General features: G+C 44.1%; 1 protein-coding gene across 1 annotated transcript in view; it reads left to right on the top strand.

Moving 5' to 3' along the window:
- The window catches only part of SPAG16 (sperm associated antigen 16), a 1,034,764-nt gene that overhangs the window by 24,339 nt on the left and 989,767 nt on the right, over positions 1 to 20,658 (top strand). Inside the window, exon 4 of the mRNA XM_044304163.1 lies at positions 17,821 to 17,948. Within this exon, the coding sequence (XP_044160098.1) occupies positions 17,821 to 17,948 (128 nt within the window). The remainder of the gene's footprint in view (positions 1 to 17,820; positions 17,949 to 20,658) is intronic.

Raw genomic sequence — 20,658 nt, 5'->3', positions numbered from 1 at the left:
AGTTAGCGGAAAATATTTTTTTTATTTTTTTTTCTCTTACAAATACTCATATTCCACTACTTTGTGACAAAAAATAAAAACTTCCATGAACTCACTATGCCCATCACGAAATACCTTGGGGTGTCTTCTTTCCAAAATGGGGTCACTTGTGGGGTATTTATACTGCCTTGGCATTTTAGGGGCCCTAATGCGTGAGAAGTAGTTTTAAATCCAAATGTGTAAAAAAAAATGCCCTGTGAAATCCTAAAGGTGCTCTTTAGAATTTGGGCCCCTTTGCCCACCTAGACTGCAAAAAAGTGTCACACATGTGGTATCGCCGTACTCAGAAGAAGTAGGGCAATGTGTTTTGGGGTGTATTTTTACATATACCCATGCTGGGTGAGAAATATCTCTCTAAAAGTAAACTTTTCCCTTTTTGTATAAAAAAAAAAAAAAAAAAAAAAAAGTTTGTCATTTTAGAGAGATTTCTCTCACCCAGCATGGGTATATGTAAAATGACACCCCAAAACACATTCCCCAACTTCTCCTGAGTACGGCGATACCACATGTGTGACACTTTTTTGCAGCCTAGGTGGGCAAAGGGGCCCAAATTCCTTTTTTAGGAGGGCATTTTTAGACATTTGGATTCCAGACTTCTCACTCTTTAGGGCCCCTAAAATGCCAGGACAGTATAAATACCCCACATGTGACCCCATTTTGGAAAGAAGACACCCCAAGGTATTTCATGATGGGCATAGTGAGTTCATGTAAGTTTTTTTATTTTTTGTCACAAGTTAGTGGAATATGAGTCTTTGTAAGAAAAAAAATAAACAAATAAAAATCATTTTCCGCTAACTTGTGACAAAAAATAAAAACTTCTATGAACTCACTATGCCCATCAGTGAATACCTTAGGGTATCTTCTTTCCAAAATGGGGTCATTTGTGAGGTGTTTGTACTGTCCTGGCATTTGAGGGTCTCTGCAATCATTACATGTATGGCCAGCATTAGGAGTTTGTGCTATTCTACTTATATTGAGCATACGTGTAATGAGAGGTGTGTGGTTGTGTGTTTTTTTTTTTTTTTCCTTTTTCGTTCAGCCTCTGGGCTGAAAGGAAAAAATGAACGGCAGCAGATTTCTTCATTCGCATCGATCAATGTGGATGAAAAAAAATCTCTGCCAAAAAAAATGAGGGGAAAGGCGTCTGCCAGGACATAGGAGCTCCGCCCAACATCCAAACCCACTTAGCCTGTATGCCCTGGCAAACCTGATTTTATCCATTCACATCAATCGATGTGGATGAATAAATCATTGCCGGGATTTTTTTTAATTTTTTTTTAATATTCAAAATGTTTGCTAAAGCATATGAACACCGGCCCTCAGCTCATAAGCCTCGGCAAACGTATCTTTTTTACTGCAGAGGAGAAATCTCGTCTTGCAGCGCCGCATACACCGACTTTTGTGTAATCTGACAGCAGCGCAATGCTTCTGTCAGAATGCACATCAGTGCTGCAGCTGGTTCATCGGTTGGTCCACCTAGAAGGTAAAAAAAAAATGAAAAAAACCAGGCCGCAACGCAATAAATTTATTAACATTATTAATTATTGGAAATGATTGAAAAATTTAAATTTGTACTGTAGCTATAAAATACTGCCAGCCTGCCACCACACACAATAGTCCTTAATAGGACTTTTGGGTCTTTGAAAAGTTTTTCTACTAAATTGATTGCGATCAGACTCCCTACACTCTCTCTGTCCTTTCTGAAGCGCAGCTCTCCCTGACTACAAATGAGCCGAACATGAGTCATCAGGTGCTATGTAGCACCCGATGACTTGTTCCAGACAGCCAATCGCTGTAAGGTGGCCATGTATCGAGCATAGTGATGCTCGAGCCGAATAGCAGTTGTAAAATGACGTTAGTAAATTTGTTGATATTGTTTATAACTAAGTTTTTAGATTTGTGTGTAAGTGATTTCAAAATTTATGTTTATCTATTTAAATTTATGTAGGTTATATAAATGTCTAATAAACGTTTGTTTTCTATGTGTTTGTGCTACATAAATACATTAATGTATATAATAAAGACAGGAAAGGCTTGAAAAACAATGTTTAAACAAAAAAATGACAAATTAAAATAACGTCTCGGTGACCCCGTTGGTCCCTGAAACTGGGGCCCAGGGTAAGAGGGTTGCGAAGGGGGTCCAGAGTGGTAAGATGGGGCAGGTCGGGATGTGGAGGGGCCAGGCTGGCCATATGGCGTGTCGCCATGATACTGGGCATATGGGTCACTACGTTTCCCATAAAATTCCCTAGTGGGAGGCAACTGTGGGGGCCCCTGTGGCATCTGGGAAATTGGCACTTGCCGGGGGCCAGACATGTACCCATGGCTGCGCCAATTTTCCAGTGCGAGGAAGACTTCTAAAGGCTCATTAGGCGGAGTTGCTGCCTACAGAACGATGCCAAGAGCCGCTTCGGTTCTCGAGGCAGGTTCCTCCAAAAATGGTGCAAGACTGCGCGCAAACTAATCGAAATGATCCTCCTGCCAGGCTGGAGACAAATTGTCCACAACTTCGCTATTTGTCCCAGCCTCAACTGGAGGGATTTGTCTGCGCCGGCGGCCTGGTAATGCCAAACTGGGGAGTGGGGGGTTGAGGCACAGCAGAGACTGGGGCCTGAGAGGGGGACGAACTTCTGGTCCCTTCAGCAGTTTCTTCCATATCTTGCGAGGTGGGAGGCTCTTCCTCGCAGGTTCTTGACTGCCGTGGACCACTCTGTTCAGCCTCCTCAAGGTTTTCCTTTGTTCTAAAATATTGAAACATAACATGTAGATTAATATATGAACACACCAATATGTTCTAAACCAGGAATGCTCAACCTGCTGCCCTCCAGCTGTTGTAAAACTTACAGAAGGGCAACTCCGACGATACCCTTCTGTAGGGTGATAGCTGTAGGCTGTCAGGGAATGATGGGAGTTGTAGTTGTGCAACAGCTGGAGGGCCGCAAGTTGAGCATGCCTGTCCTAAACAATTTTTTATTATATTACTATCCTCATCAAAATACATTTTTTACATAATACTGTTTTAACCACCTCCGGACCGCCTAACGCAGATGTGCGGTCCGGAGGTGGCAGCCCTGCGCACGACGACGCATATACGCGTCATCTCGTGAGGGCCGGGATTTCCTGTGAATGCGCGCACACAGGCGCGCGCGCTCACAGGAACGGAAGGTAAGCGAGTGGATCTCCAGCCTGCCAGCGGCGATCGCTCGCTGGCAGGCTGGAGATCCGAATTTTTTAACCCCTAACAGGTATATTAGACGCTGTTTTCATAACAGCGTCTAATATACCTCCTACCTGGTCCTCTGGTGGTCCCTTTTGTTTGTACTGACCTACCTGAGTCCTCTGGTGGTCGATCCTGTCGCACCAAACACCACACTACACTACACTTCACCCCCCCCCCCGTCACTTATTAACCCCTTATAAACCCCTGATCACCCCATATAAACTCCCTGATCACCCCCCTGTCATTGATCACCGCCCTGTCATTGATCACCCCCCTGTAAGGCACCATTCAGACGTCCGCATGATTTTTACGGATCCATGGATACATGGATCGGATCCGCAAAACACATGCGGAAGTCTGAATGGAGCCTTACAGGGGGTGATCAATGACAGGCGGGTGATCACCCATATACACTCCCTGATCACCCCCCTGTCATTGATAACCCCCCTGTAAGGCTCCATTCAGACGTCCGCATGCGTTTTATGGATCCGTAAAAAATCATGCGGATGTCTGAATGGAGCCTTACAGGGGGGGTGATCAGTGACAGGGGGGTGATCACCCTGATTACCCTGATCACCCCCTGTCATTGATAACCCCCCTGTAAGGCTCCATTCAGACGTCCGCATGCATTTTGTGGATCCGATCCATGTATCCATGGATCCGTAAAAAATCATGCGGATGTCTGAATGGAGCCTTACAGGGGGGGTGATCACCCTGATTACCCTGATCACCCCCTGTCATTGATAACCCCCCTGTAAGGCTCCATTCAGACGTCCGCATGCATTTTGTGGATCCGATCCATGTATCCATGGATCCGTAAAAAATCATGCGGATGTCTGAATGGAGCCTTTACAGGGGGGGTGGTCAGTGACAGGGGGGTGATCAGCCTGATTACCCTGATCACCCCCTGTCATTGATAACCCCCCTGTAAGGCTCCATTCAGACGTCCGCATGTGTTTTGCGGATCCGATCCATGGATCCGTAAAAATTATACGGACGTCTGAATGGAGCCTTACAGGGGGGTGATCAATGACAGGGGGGTGATCAGGGAGTCTATATGGGTGATCACCCCCCTGTCATTGATCACCCCCCTGTCATTGATCACCCCCCTGTCATTGATCACCCCCCTGTCATTGATCACCCCCCTGTCATTGATCACCCCCCCTGTCATTGATTACCCCCCCCTGTCATTGATTACCCCCCCCTGTCATTGATTACCCCCCCCTGTCATTGATTACCCCCCCCTGTCATTGATTACCCCCCCCTGTCATTGATTACCCCCCCCTGTCATTGATTACCCCCCCCTGTCATTGATTACCCCCCCCCTGTCATTGATTACCCCCCCCTGTCATTGATTACCCCCCCTGTCATTGATTACCCCCCCTGTCATTGATTACCCCCCCCTGTCATTGATCACCCCCCTGTCATTGATCACCCCCCTGTCATTGATCACCCCCCTGTCATTGATCACCCCCCTGTCATTGATCACCCCCCCCTGTCATTGATTACCCCCCTGTCATTGATTACCCCCCCCTGTCATTGATTACCCCCCCCTGTCATTGATTACCCCCCCCTGTCATTGATTACCCCCCCCTGTCATTGATTACCCCCCCCTGTCATTGATTACCCCCCCCTGTCATTGATTACCCCCCCCCTGTCATTGATTACCCCCCCCCTGTCATTGATTACCCCCCCCTGTCATTGATTACCCCCCCCCTGTCATTGATTACCCCCCCCCCTGTCATTGATTACCCCCCCCTGTCATTGATCACCCCCCCTGGTAAGGCTCCATTCAGACATTTTTTTTGGCACAAGTTAGCGGAAATTTTTTGTTTGTTTTTGTTTTTTCTTACAAAGTCTCATATTCTACTAACTTGTGTCAAAAAATAAAATCTCACATGGACGCACCATACCCCTCACGGAATCCAAATGCGTAAACATTTTTAGACATTTATATTCCAGACTTCTTCTCACGCTTTAGGGCCCCTAAAAAGCCAGGGCAGTATAAATACCCCACATGTGACCCCATTTTGGAAAGAAGACACCCCAAGGTATTCCGTGAGGGGCATATTGAGTCCATGAAAGATTGAAATTTTTGTCCTAAGTTAGCGGAAAGTGAGACTTTGTGAGAAAAAAACAAAAAAAACTTATGCAAAAAAAAATAAAAAATTCTAGGAACTCGCCATGCCCCTCATTGAATACCTTGGGGTGTCTTCTTTCCAAAGTGGGGTCACATGTGGGGTATTTATACTGCCCTGGCTTTTTAGGGGCCCGAAAGTTTGAGAAGAAGTCTGGGATCCAAATGTCTAAAAATGCCCTCCTAAAAGGAATTTGGGCCCCTTTGCGCATCTCTTTGGGCCCTTTTTTTTTTTTTTGTCGCAAGTTAGTGGAATATGAGACTTTGTAAGGAAAAAAGAGAAAAAAAAATAAATCATCATTTTCCGCTAACTTGTGACAAAAAATAAAAAATTCTAGGAACTCGCCATGCCCCTCACGGAATACCGTGGGGTGTCACTTGTGGCGTAGTTATACTGCCCTGGCAATTTAGGGGCCCAAATGTGTGAGAAGTACCTTGCAATCAAAATGTGTAAAAAATGGCCTGCAAAATCTGAAAGGTGCACTTTGGAATATGTGCCCCTTTGCCCACCTTGGCAGCAAAAAAGTGTGACACATCTGGTATCGCCGTACTCAGGAGAAGTTGGGCAATGTGTTTTGGGGTGTCATTTTACATATACCCATGCTGGGTGTAGAACAAGACATGTAGAACAATAAATTTGGCGAAAAATTTATATATGGATGTCGTTTTTTTTGCAAAATTTTACAGCTGAAAGTGAAAAATGTCATTTTTTTGCAAAAAAATCGTTACATTTTGATTAATAACAAAAAAAGTAAAAATGTCAGCAGCAATAAAATACCACCAAATGAAAGCTCTATTAGTGAGAAGAAAAGGAGGTAAAATTCATTTGGGTGGTAAGTTGCATGACCGAGCGATAAACGGTGAAAGGAGTGTAGTGCCGAAGTGTAAAAAGTGGCCTGGTCATGAAGGGGGTTTCAGCTAGCGGGGCTGAAGTGGTTAAACGTGACCTGACATTTTGTCATTTATTTACTTCATGTATTACCCATGTAATAACATTTCTGGAACATCTATTGTTATGGCTCAATGTTGTGCCATTTCTTTATTAATTATAAAGTCTAACATGATTTGCTGTTTCTGTTTTAAAAGGGTACAGAGGGCTAGTTAAGAAGTTGGGGTGTACCCGCACACCTAAATAAACATGGCTGCACTGATTGGATAGAATGAGTGCAGCTACAACCTCCCCCCCCCCCCCCCCCCCCCAACTTGTTAACACCCCTCTGTACCCTTATATTAATAAAGTCTAATTTGCAATTTAATTGTAACTTCTAGCAGGAATAATAAAGGAACACCACTACATAAGAATAGATGCTCCTGAATTCTTATTATATGGGGAATACATAAAGCTATTTAACCGCCTCCGGACCGCCTAACGCAGATGTGCGGTCCGGAGGCGGCAGCGCTGCGCACAACGACGCATATACGCGTCATCTCACGAGACGCGAGATGACGCGCTATGCGGCCCGCGCATGCGCAGTTCGCGCCGGCATTTCGAAGAGGACCATTTCGTCATCAGCTTGCCAGCCAATGATCGCGGCTGGCAAGCTGATGATTTTCAAAAAAGCCAATCACAGAGCCATATATCAGATCATATTTGTAAATATGATCTGTTATATGGCTGCCTGCTCCTCTGCTGGTTCTTTTCGTCGGTTGGATCCAGCAGAGGAGCAGGCTTCACAGTGAGTACACCAAACAGCACACTTTAGCCCCAGATCACCCCCCTGAACCCCAATTAACCCTTTGATCACCCCTTTGTCAATCACTAGTGAAAGGAAAAAAGTGATCAGTGTAAACTGTCACTTTTTTTTTTTTTCACTGGTATTGACCGTTAGGTTTCAGTATAGTTTAGGTCCCTTGGTTAGGTAGTTAGCGATCAGTTAGCGCCCAGCCCACCGCACCGCAGTCCGTTATTAGCTGATTAGCGTATCGCCAATCAGCATTTGTACTTTTATAGTATCTGGAAGTGATCAAAACTGATCACGGTCAGATCTATAATAGTACTAGTGTCACTTTAGTTCGCCCTCCACCCAAAACGCAGTGTTTGCCCGATCAGGCCTGATCGGTCGCCCACACGTGCGTTCGCCCACGCCCGCCCCACCGCAGTGACAAAAAAAATATTTTTTTTTGATCACTGCACAATCAGTTTACACGCACTGCGGCGATAAAAAAATCAGTTTTGATATTTTTTATCAACCGCAGCGGCCTCCGGTACTTCGCTAGCCTCCCCTTTGTAAGACAGGCTTGCTTTTTTTTTTTCTTGGGTAGTCTCAGGGAATACCCCTAAATTTAGTTGCCCAAAATGTCAAACGGGGTATTCTTCTGAAGAGGCCTACAGGCTTCTGACCCAGTCGGATGAGGAGTGGGAACCCTCATCTGATGAATCCAGCGGGTCAGAATACGAACCTGTAGAAAGCAGTGGCTCTCTGACCCAAAGTTCGGACGAGGAGGCTGAGGTCCCTGATACCACCAGGCGTACCCGGCCCCGTGTCGCTAGACCACAGGTTGCGCAGGATCCGCTTCAAGAGCAGCAGAGTGGGGCTGGTGCTGTCGGATTACGTGGTGAGGCATACACCAGCAGCCCAGCCCTCCCTGGACCTAGTACCAGCACTGCCGTACAACCTGGTGAAGTAGCGAGCACCAGAAGGGCAGTTAAAGCTGGTACGGTGGCACGTGCAGTAGTGACCCCGTCGCAGCCACCGCAAAGACGTGCCCGTAGAGCCCCTAGAATCCCAGAGGTGCTGGCAAACCCTGATTGGCAGTCCCCAACTTCAGCCGCACCCGTAGTTTTCCCTTTCACTGCCCAGTCTGGAGTTCGGGTTGAGACCGCTCAGATCGGTTCGGCCCTGGGATTTTTTGAGCTGTTCTTGACTGCGGAGCTCTTAGACTTGGTTGTGGCCGAAACAAACAGATATGCCACACAATTTATCACCGCTAACCCGGGAAGCTTTTATGCTCAGCCTTTCCGGTGGAAACCAGTCCAAGTTTCCGAAATTAAAACTTTTCTGGGCCTCCTCCTCAACATGGGCCTGACAAAAAAGCATGAATTGCGGTCATATTGGTCCACGAACCCAATTCATCACATGCCCATGTTCTCTGCTGCTATGTCCAGGGCACGTTTTGAGGCCATCCTGCGTTTCCTGCACTTTAGTGACAACACCGCCTCCCGTCCCAGGGGCCACCCTGCTTTTGACCGGCTCCACAAAATTCGGCCCCTCATAGACCATTTCAACCAGAAATTTGCAGATATTGTATACCCCAGAGCAAAACATCTGCGTAGACGAGTCCCTGATACATTTTACCTGGGCGCCTTGGCTTCAAACAATACATCCCAAGCAAGCGCGCCCGGTATGGGGTCAAATTGTATAAGCTCTGTGAAAGGGCCACAGGCTATACCCACAAATTTCGGATCTATGAGGGAAAAGATCAGACCCTGGAGCCGGTCGGTTGCCCTGACTACCTGGGGAGCAGTGGGAAGACAGTTTGGGACTTGGTGTCACCCTTATTCGGCAAGGGGTACCATCTTTATGTGGACAATTTTTACACAAGTGTGGCCCTCTTTAGGCATTTGTTTCTAGAACGGATTGGCGCCTGTGGTACCGCTGCGAACTAGTCGCGCGGGCTTCCCCCAACGGCTCGTTAGCACCCGTCTTGCAAGGGGGCAGAGGGCCGCACTGTGTAACGAAGAACTGCTCGCGGTGAAATGGAGAGACAAGCGTGACGTTTACATGCTCTCCTCCATTCACGCAGACACGACAATACAAATTGAGCGAGCAACCCGTGTCATTGAAAAGCCCCTCTCAGTCCACGACTATAACCTCACATGGGAGGGGTGGACTTCAATGACCAGATGTTGTCTCCGTATTTAGTTTCCCGACGCACCAGACGCTGGTATAAGAAGGTGTCTGTATATTTAATTCAATTGGCTCTGTACAATAGTTTTGTTCTCTACAGTAAGGCTGGGAGAACTGGATCCTTCCTCAAATTTCAGGAAGAGATCATCGAGAACCTCCTGTATCCAGGAGGTTCCGTGGCCCCAATCCACCAGTGTAGTTAGCCGTCTACACGAGCGACATTTCCCCAATGTCGTTCCTGGTACCTCAACCCAACCGTCACCCCGAAAAAGATGTCGTGTCTGTAGCAGGAGTGGAATAAGGCGTGACACCCGCTATTTCTGTCCTGACTGTCCGGACCACCCTGCCCTATGCTTTGGAGAGTGTTTCCGGAAGTACCACTCACAGGTACACTATTAGCATAGGGATCATCTCACCAGGACAGGCACACAGGGCTATTAGGGCCCATTCACTCACTGCTGCTGCAAACGTCTCCTTTCACATGGGACAAAGTGCATAACGCACTTCGCCACATCTTTGGGCGATTTGCGCTTTGCACATTGACCCATGGGGAAGGAGAGGTTTGTTCTATAAAGGTAAAAAAAAAAAAAAAAACACCAGTAAGCAAACACGTTAATGTTCAGTTAAAAAAGTTAAAGTTACATGTTCTAGTTGCAAAGTTAATAAAATTATTGCGTTGCGGCCTGTTTTTTTCTTTTTTTTTTTTTCTTTTTTTTACCTTCCAGGTGGACCAACCGATCGACTAGCTGCAGCACCGATGTGCATTCTGACAGAAGCATTGCGCTGCTGTCAGATTACACGCAAGTCGGTGTATGCGGCGCTGCAAGACGGGATTTTCTCCTCTGCAGTGAACAGATACGTTTGCCGAGGCATACGAGCTGAGGAGGAGGCGGCGTTCCTATGCTTTGGCAAGCACTTTGTATGTATATATATATATATATATATATATATATATATATAAAAATAAATCCCGGCAATGATTTATTCATCCACATCGATTGATGTGAATGGAGAAATCTGGTTTGCCAGGGCATACGAGCTAAGTGGGTATGGATGTAGGGCGGAGCTCCTATGTCCTGGCAGACGCCTTTCCCCTCCATTTTTTTTTTTTGGCAGAGATTTTTTCATCCACATTGATCGATGCGAATGAAGAAATCTGTGCCGTTCATTTTTTTCTTTCAGTCCCAGAGGCTGAACGGAAAAAAAAATCTCATTACCTGTATGCTCAATATAAGGAGAATAGCAGAAACTCCTAATGCTGGCCATACATGTAATGATTGCGGAGACCCTCAAATGCCAGGGCAGTACAAACACCCCACAACTGACCCCATTTTGGAAAGAAGACACCCCAAGGTATTTGCTGAGGGGCATATTGAGTCCATGAAAGATTTAAATTTTTGTCCTAAGTTAGCGGAAAGTGAGACTTTGTGCGAAAAAAAAAAAAATATCAATTTCCGCTAACTTATGCGAAAAAAAAAAATTTCTATGAACTTGCCAGGCCCCTCATTGGATACCTTGGGGTGTCTTCTTTCCAAAGTGGGGTCACATGTGGGGTATTTATACTGCCCTGGCTTTTTAGGGGCCCTAAAGCGTGAGAAGAAGCCTGGGATCCAAATGTCTAAAAATGCCCTCCTAAAAGGAATTTGGGCACCTTTGCGCATCTAGGCTGCAAAAAAGTGTCACACATCTGGTATCGCTGTACTCAGGAGAAGTTGGGGAATGTGTTTTGGGGTGTCATTTTACATATACCCATGCTGGGTGAGATAAACATCTTGATCAAATGCCAACTTTGTATAAAAAAAGGGAAAAGTTGTCTTTTGCCAGGATATTTCTCTTACCCAGCATGGGTATATGTAAAATGACACCCCAAAACACATTCCCCAACTTCTCCTGAGTACGGCGATACCAGATGTGTGACACTTTTTTTCGATGCCAAGGTGGGCAAAGGGGCACATATTCCAAAGTGCACCTTTCGGATTTCACCGGTAATTTTTTTACAGATTTTGATTGCAAAGTACTTCTCACACATTAGGGCCCCTAAATTGCCAGGGCAGTATAACTACGCCACAAGTGACCCCATTTTGGAAAGAAGACACCCCAAGGTATTCCGTGAGGGGCATGGCGAGTTCCTAGAATTTTTTATTTTTTGTCGCAAGTTAGTGGAATATGAGACTTTGTAAGGAAAAAAGAGAAAAAAAATAAAATCATCATTTTCCGCTAACTTGTGACAAAGAATAAAAAATTCTAGGAACTCGCCATGCCCCTCACGGAATACCTTGGGGTGTCTTCTTTCCAAAATGGGGTCACTTGTGGGGTAGTTATACTGCCCTGGCAATTTAGGGGCCCAAATGTGTGAGAAGTACCTTGCAATCAAAATGTGTAAAAAATGGCCTGCAAAATCCTGAAAGGTGCACTTTGGAATATGTGCCCCTTTGCCCACCTTGGCAGCAAAAAAGTGTGACACATCTGGTATCGCCGTACTCAGGAGAAGTTGGGGAATGTGTTTTGGGGTGTCATTTTACATATACCCATGCTGGATAGAGAAAATATCTTGGTCAAATGCCAACTTTGTCCATTAAAAAAAGGGAAAGTTGGCATTTTGACCAAGATATTTCTCTCACCCAGCATGGGTATATGTAAAATGACACCCCAAAACACATTCCCCAACTTCTCCTGAGTACGGCGATACCAGATGTGTGACACTTTTTTGCTGCCAAGGTGGGCAAAGGGGCACATATTCCAAAGTGCACCTTTCGGATTTCACCGGTCATTTTTTACACATTTTGATTGCAAAGTTCTTCTCACACATTTGGGCCCCTAAATTGCCAGGGCAGTATAACTACCCCACAAGTGACCCCATTTTGGAAAGAAGACACCCCAAGGTATTCTGTGAGGGGCATGGTGAGTTCCTAGAATTTTTTATTTTTTGTCGCAAGTTAGTGGAATATGAGACTTTGTAAGGGAAAAAAAATAAAAAATCATCATCATTTTCCGCTAACTTGTGACAAAAAATAAAGTTCTATGAACTCACTATGCCCATCAGCGAATACCTTAGGGTGTCTACTTTCCGAAATGGGGTCATTTGTGGGGGTTTTCTACTGTTTGGGCATTGTAGAACCTCAGGAATCATGACAGGTGCTCAGAAAATCAGAGCTGTTTCAAAAAGCGGAAATTCACATTTTTGTACCATAGTTTGTAAACGCTATAACTTTTACCCAAACCATTTTTTTTTTTTTTGCCCAAACATTTTTTTTTTTATCAAAGACATGTAGAACAATAAATTTGTCGAAAAATTTATATATGGATGTCGTGTTTTTTGCAAAATTTTACAGCTGAAAGTGAAAAATGTCATTTTTTTGCAAAAAAATCGTTACATTTTGATTAATAACAAAAAAAGTAAAAATGTCAGCAGCAATAAAATACCACCAAATAAAAGCTCTATTAGTGAGAAGAAAAGGAGGTAAAATTCATTTGGGTGGTAAGTTGCATGACCGAGCGATAAATGGTGAAAGGAGTGTAGTGCCGAAGTGTAAAAAGTGCTCTGGTCATGAAGGGGGTTTCAGCTAGCGGGGCTGAAGTGGTTAAAAAGCCATGTCAGGAGCGGTGACAGGTCAGGTTTAAACTAACCAACATATTACATATGGGGTCATGTAGATACATTATGGAAATTAGAAGTCGTATAGCTGTCCTTTGCAAATAATCCGATTCCACTTGGACTATTTTTCAACTTCTTATGCAAATATAAGGAGGAATCGGATTGGTTGCTATTGTCTATGACATTTCTAATTTACACATTTGTACAAATTACATTACTCACATAATGAACATACTGTGTGTATGGATAAATACGTAGTCGTTATTGGTTATAATGTACTTACAGACGCTGCTCTATTACCGCTGCAGGAACATAAGTTGCTCCGAAAAACGATAGGGCCTTTTCAAACTTGCTCCGGACCCACTGCGGCGTTAATGATGTATTTGTTTCCGGTACTGGTCCCGGCAGCTCCTCCAGCGACTCTTTACTACTTTAACTTTTAATAAACATACAAAAAACAAACCATTACCAAACTATACAATCTTGCAGAAGATAATGTATGCCATGGGCTAGGCTAGGGAGGACAGCTAGGATCAAACATGTATAGACTGTCCACTTTACTTACCCAACCTCTGCCGACTGTGGCATTGACTACTCTCCCAAGCGGTCAGAAAACGTTCCTTGCAAATTTTTTCCCATGCTTCCACCTTTTTGGACCGGTCGACGTATTCCTGCAGTGATGTACAAATCCCTATATAAGGGTTACAGGGTGAAAAGCAGGTGATTGCCAGGATAGCGCCCTTACGACTAGGCCAAACTGAAACCGTTTAGTTTGTCCATTGGGTTCATACTGTACCCTCCGTAATAAGAGGTTTTTCCTCGATTTCCTCTTGTATATACTCACTACACTAAGGACAACTTCTGGAATGATGGATTACAGGCAACATTTGTTTACGCTAATGCAGGTACCGGATGTAGGTAAGATGGAGTTTGAGTTTAATGACCATATAAAGTGTACGTTTGGTGGTATATTAGCTAATTGAGTTATATATAGTTCCACAATATAGTCTCTGTATCTGAATTTCTCCCATTGCAAACAAAGGTGACCTTAAAGGTGTTGTCTCATCATGGACAATGGAGGCATATCGCTAGGATATGCCCCCATTGTCTTACAGGTGCGGGTCACACCGCTGGGACCCACACCTATATTGAGAACAGAGCCCCGCAAGGTGGCTGGAGTACTCCGGTCTGGCCACCACCAAGCCGGCTCCCCATAGAAATGAATGAGAGCGTACTGCGCATGCGCTGCTCCCATTCATTTCTATGGGGCCGACGGAAATTGCCTAGCCAGTATTTGGCTATTTTCGCCGGCCCCATAGAAAATGCAGGGCGGCTGCGCACGCGCGGTGCGATTTCCTTCACTTGCGGGGCTCCATTCTCGATATAGGTGCGGATCCGCACCTATAGGACAAGGGGGGGCATATCCTAGCGATATGCCCCCCATTGTCCATGATGAGACAACCCCTTTAACAGAGAGCAGGCTTTGATGGGTAGATGTACCTTTTGAATATCATCTGACATTTCATCAGACTTTTTTGTAAGCTCTGTTAAATTTCATTTTTTTTTTTTTTTCTCTCGTTTTGAAGCTCATGAGCATTTCAATCCCATTGAAATCAGTAGGAATGTAGTACTCCTAACCTACTTTCATAAACAAGGCAAGAGACAGTACTCTCTGGAACACGATGGTCCATTTAAAAAAATAAAATAAAATTTGATTAAGATTCGTGGAGCTTTGACTTGGTGTCAGGATATTTAACGGAGCACGCTAAAGGAGTTCTTCATAGCTGCTCTACTGCACGTTCATTAGTTTTTTGATATTACAGTAAGTCATCTGGAGATTACCTGATTCTGAGGGGGAATCTGTAAGCCATCCCTCATATTCGTAGTCAGAACAGCCAGTACCTCTCAGTGTAACCTGGCTCCGCTGCTGCCTGTTTCATGATATCCTGTTACGTGAGCTCCATAGAATAACTATAGTCCCCCATAAACAGCAGGCTTTAGGGGTAGTCGCTGACATAATTGTTATCTGAAGAAGCTGGTTGACCAGAAGGCGTTGGGGAACTGCATGTAATGTCTGGATAGTAAAAGTGCAATTATAATAGTGAAGAACAACAAAATTGTAAGAATAGATTCTGCTGTGTAAAAATAAGAGCACATTTTGGTTCCATGGAGATAACAAAGGGTTACTTTTTTTTCACCTCCTGTAAGGCCCCGCACAGTCATGACCATCGTACTCGCCTGCTATCTCCGAATATGTAGCGGGCCCCTCCATGGCTACACTGCGAGGGAAACGTTAATGAGATTTTGCCCTAGTGACTTTTTTGCCAGTAATTAAATCGCAACATGTAATCTCACTACGACAGATTGAAACCACACTTTTTTTTTCCTTTTTTTATGTTGTCCCCCCTGACAGTACATTTCTTGGTAATTAATTTAATAACCCATGGAGAAGGCATGTGGAAAGTCAGCTTGCTGGGAAAGGTGTCGCCATGCTGGTGTTGTGTAATCTCCCATGTATTTTGGGTTCAGCAAGACTATGAATCGGGTGTATGTATCATTTTATTCATATGCATCTTTTTACTTACTGTTAAAGGGAAGCTGCCGCCCCGATTCTGGACCGTTATCTACAGTAATACATGAGTAGTACTACAAATAAGGAGTCCAGATCACTATTTTTTATTTTCCTAGTGCCCTTGTTCCCCCATTGTCAGCACTGAGATCTGAGTTGAAATCCATTGTCAGGACTGCTGTCCATGCGCACATGTGTCCTCTCCATTGTGTTAGAACAGCAGTCCGGACTGTATATTTCAGTGCAGCTTTGAGCGCTGACAGTGGATGAACCAGGGGCAGCAGGAAAATAAAGTGTTCTGGACGCCTTTATCTGCAGCACTAAGCATGTATTACTGGAGAGAATAGTCCAAAATCGGGGTGACAGTCCCTTTAATGATGCCTGCACATCAGTGTTTGCGAACGTTAATTCTTAAAGGAGTTGTCAGAGTTAAATTAAAAAAATGCTGCAGCCTATCAGTGGCCTCTGCGATGACGTCCTGTGTACTGCTGAGGCCAGTGATGCTGCACTTGTGTCACCACTGCTCCCACGAAGATGATGTCCGCAGCATGGAGGACCGGAGCAGAGCACTGGAAGCATCAGAGAAAAGGAGTGGGTATTCATTCTTTTTTATTTTACCACATTTACGGCCGTCTGAATATTTGTTTAAGGCTACTTTCACACTGGCGTTTTGGCTTTCCGTTTGTGAGACCCGTCATGGGCTTTCACAAGCGGTCAAAACGGATCAGTTTCGCTCTAATGCATTTTGAATGGAAAAGGATCCACTCAGAATGAATCAGTTTGCCTCCGATCAGTCTCCAGTCCGCTCTGGAGGCGGACACCAAAACGCTGACGAAACTGAGCCAAACTTTTTGTCTGACACAATCTGGCACAATAGAAAACGGATCAGTCTCCCAATGGACTTTCAATGGTGTTCAAGACTGATCCGTCTTGGCTATGCTACAGATGATACAAACGGATCCGTTCATGACGGATGCATGCGGTTGTATTATTGTAAAGGATCAGTTTTTGCAGATCCATGACAGATCCGCCCAAAATGCAAGTGTGAAAGTAGCCCAACTTGTACAACCTCTTTAATGTTGCCGGTTGTGCTGGGCTTCACCTTTTTAGTTTCTGTATTTGTACTATTTGCAGGTGCGTAGAATCTGTGACTGGTTACTGCAAAGATGCTCCCATTCACTTAAATGGGAGAAGTGCTGCAGTAACTGGGCATGGCTACGGCACAGTAGACGGAGGTAGGTAGTTCCGGTACGTGGTTCCATCCCCAGGCTCATCAGCAGGGGTGCCAGGATCTGGCTGCCAACCAATCTGACATTAATGACCTATCTTAAAGATATGTCATCAACGCGTTAGTCTAGGAAAATCCTCCTTTTTAATTATATAGAATCCAATATTTTAAGAGTTTTCCAACTCTTTACAACTAATAGGTCATATCTGATTGTGGGGGTGCGACGCGGCTGATGAGATCAGATACTGATGACCTATCCTAAGAACAAGTTGCTGTCTTGCACAAAAATCAATACCTACCAGTGAGCCGCTTTCTGCAATGAAAGGTATGAAACATTTTATATGAATTTAAGGGGATGAGAATCTTTATAAGAGCATTTCTGATAAAATTTATTGCACAGTTAAATGGACAAGTATTAAAGGAGGTATCCGACTGGTTGTAATTGCTAATCTGTCCTCTGACTAGGTCATCAGCATTTGATCGGTGGGGGTCTGACAACCGGGACCGCTGCTGATCATCAAGTGCATAAGGTTGACCTGCGCCTAGACCACCAGAATTAGAAATGTGGTAGAATGGGCAGGCTGTGAGCAGTAGGCACTTTGCAGGAGAGGCTGCTGGCGTTGTACAGTGCATATCGTGAAGGCACACTTGGACTTGTTGGTGGTCTAATGTTTTTAGTTTTTTTACTCATGACCTATAATTTCCTAGACAGTACCTATGGTGGTCCTCCTGAGGTACCCACCTGTCACTAGAAGGAGGTGCCACACACCAGTACATTATGTCCCACTTGTCTCTAAATCTACTTTGCAGGGTCCAGGTGTATACATCGACACAAACCTGGCTGGCAACATTCAGTGGAGCACGTTGTCTAATGGAACAAGGAGCCCCTCTATCATGTTCTTAGAGATTGTCATGTTCAGCATTCCCAGTGTGTCATTGTCACGCACAGTATTTCACTGAATATGTGTACATGTGACTAAATCGCCTTCTGGACGCAGTGCCTGTTCCGAATTATTGGCAAAGCATGTGATACAATTAAGCAAAATTACAAACTGAGAATCAAAGCCTTGTCGGCACCACTAGGAGAGATTAACAGAATTGGAAGCGTCTGATATTTTCACTCATGGTCTATATTCAGTAGTTTATGTATAATTTTTTTATATATTTTTTTTTTCCTTTTGCAGTCTCCGAGATCCCCCCTTTCCGCCCAGCGACCCGTGTCTCACAGACCTGAAGTAGTGGATGATTTTCTTCGTAATTTTCTGATTAAAATGGGGATGATGAAAACCTTGGAATGCTTTCAGACAGAATGGTAGGTTTACGTTCTTCTCTCTGCCATGGCAACATCTGAAGGCCTTACAAGCCACAGAAATTATTTTCTACATCGTCAGTGTTACTGAGCTTGAAACAAAAAATGGCATAAAGATACAAAAAAGTAACTCGAGGATTTGTTTTACCTGGTGACTTTTTTAGATTTTTTTTTTTTTTTTTAAAGAGAGAAACTTTTCAAAGGTTGAGCATTTTAAAATAATTATAGAACTTGGACAGCAAGAATAGATTGCGGATTGCGGCATCTGCTTTAGGATTGCCAGACATTTAGTCTGGGTGAGAAGGTGCTTTGTTACCAGCACAATGCCTGGTTCCAGTGAAAACAGATGCCACACGCCAGAGGAAACATGGATCGCTGCCCTGAATTAATGTGCCGGTGGCATTTACTAGAGGCGGATCACAGGCTTGAAAGAATATTTAGGTCATGTATAAAGAAAAACGGGGACGTTGGACATTTTTGCTAAATTTGAACTTTTTTTGCACAGATTGTAATTTTGTTAATTGTGTTTTAAATTGGCTTTCCCATCACACAGAGAGGTTCTGACTGTTACACCCCCCACTAATATCAAGAATAGGAGTACTGTTTTTCCAGAAGGAAAGGAAGTATTGACTGTTTGGTTACTCTCTCTGGTCATTTTTGGGACGACACCAGCAGTGAGCAAGCTCATCTGTTTTTATATCGTCCATGTGTTGTAATGGAGGATAAGGACCAGTCTGCTGTAACTTCCTTGGCAACCTGGGTCTTTTGCTTCATAGGTTAAAAACAATGCTAGAAATGGTAGCCTGTATTCTGTCGACAGGCCTGCAGACCAAAAATGTGGAGTTTTAAACCTGCCTGGAACTGTTTTCACTGATGACCGGATAGTTTGTGCAGTTCCATAATAAGTGTGGGCCCTCAAAAGGTTTACTTTAGTTTTCTACAGTTTTTTAAGTTGTCTGTCCTCTACTGGTGGGTATCTTTTTGGTTTGCCTGACATTTCATGTCATTTTAGAATATAGGTAATTACATAGAACTTGTACAGTGAGAACATACAAACAAAGACCCTGATCAAAGATGTGGTCAGGTTTGGATTCACTTTAATGTGTTGGACATTAACTTCCAGAGTACCAATCCACAGGTAGCAAGCATTATAGAGACCGGCTTCCTTCTGTTCCAGATCTAAGTTCCATACTTTTTTCCCAGGGAGCGTTGCCTGTAAGACTCCCTACACCAGCTGGATCTCCAGGAGTGCCACTTTATTTTGGAGGTCCACAGTATTTAAAAACAGTAAAGACCTTGATGGGAAAACATTGGGAATTCACAGGAATGTTGCTGGTAGTTTGTAGATGTATTAATCACTTGTCAAGGTTACAGCCATCGATTACTGGCTGGGACCCCCAGGGGTCCGGTGCCTCTATGTATGTAGCAGCAGGTCGAGCATGCTGACTACTGATCTAGTCATCTCCATGGGAGTGCTGGAGATGACTAAATACCACGCCCTGCTCTGTCTGGTGTTTTCGTTGAGCGGTGAATGGGACACGGGCCCCCATTTTCATGATAGTCGGTGATCTCAGCTGTTGAATCCCCATTGATAAAACAGTTACTCCTTATCTAGTGGACTGACTTAGTCTTGTAGGAACACCCCTTTAAAGTGGTTTTCCAGGAATATTAAAGGATCTGGCCACATTCTGGTCATTATTGATTAATATGTTTGTAAGATGATTATATGGTACTTGCTAATATAACCTTTTGGTAAAATTCTGCACCATTTTTCTATATTTGATAAGGTATGATTTTTTGCTGTCCACACCGAGGTCCTGTCCATACAATGGCTGCTGATGGAGGGTCATGTGACCAAGCAGATCACCTCCATGTGATGTCTCCTCCATTCAGATACTCTGCCCCTGACGTCTGCACTTGCTGCAGGTGGAGTGTGTTTGAATCCAGGAGACATCACAAAAGGCTTTGTAAACTATGGGGGCACACCTTATAAAATATAGAAAATGGTGCAGAATTTCAACAAAGGCTATATTAGTAAGTGTCATATAATCATCTAATGAATACATTTGTCAACAATAACATGAGAAAGGCCAATGCCTTTAAGTTTTAAGAGAAGGTCTCTAGCCTATTGAAAGTTTCATACTTACCTGCTCACGTCACTGCTGAAGTCCATTATTGGCTGTAGCAGCACACATGGCCATATGTATCCCCCTGTTCAGAAGGCAAAAAGCCTTGGACGGGAAGATGGAGGAACACGAGTCAGCATGAAGGACCAGAGCAGATGAGAGCAGGTAAGTGTGAACCTGCAGGACCAAACAATACCTGAGACCATATAAAACAATATCCTAGGGGGTCTAGTCCATAATACAAGAGCACCAATAGTCGAACCAACCAATAGCCCCATAGAAATACACATTAAACATAATATATTAAATACTGAATATTGTTATTGTTTAGTCTAAGTTGTCTTGTGCACAACATAGAGGATATCCTCTCCACTTGAAGTCTCTCTTCTAGAAAAAATAATACAACATGGCTTCTAAGAATATACTGGCCTCACAGGTGCTGATTCAGAAAAAGAAAGAAAAACATAAAATTACAGTTTACAGTCAAGTTATTTAAATAAAACCGAAAACTAGAGAGACGCCCCACACACAGACATATCATGTCCCACATACAAAAATATACAATGAAAAAGCGCAATTAAAGAAAA

This window comes from Bufo gargarizans, chromosome 8, assembly GCF_014858855.1.
Source record: "Bufo gargarizans isolate SCDJY-AF-19 chromosome 8, ASM1485885v1, whole genome shotgun sequence".
NCBI classification, from domain to species: domain Eukaryota; kingdom Metazoa; phylum Chordata; class Amphibia; order Anura; family Bufonidae; genus Bufo; species Bufo gargarizans.
This window is presented reverse-complemented; position numbering and strand designations above follow the sequence as displayed.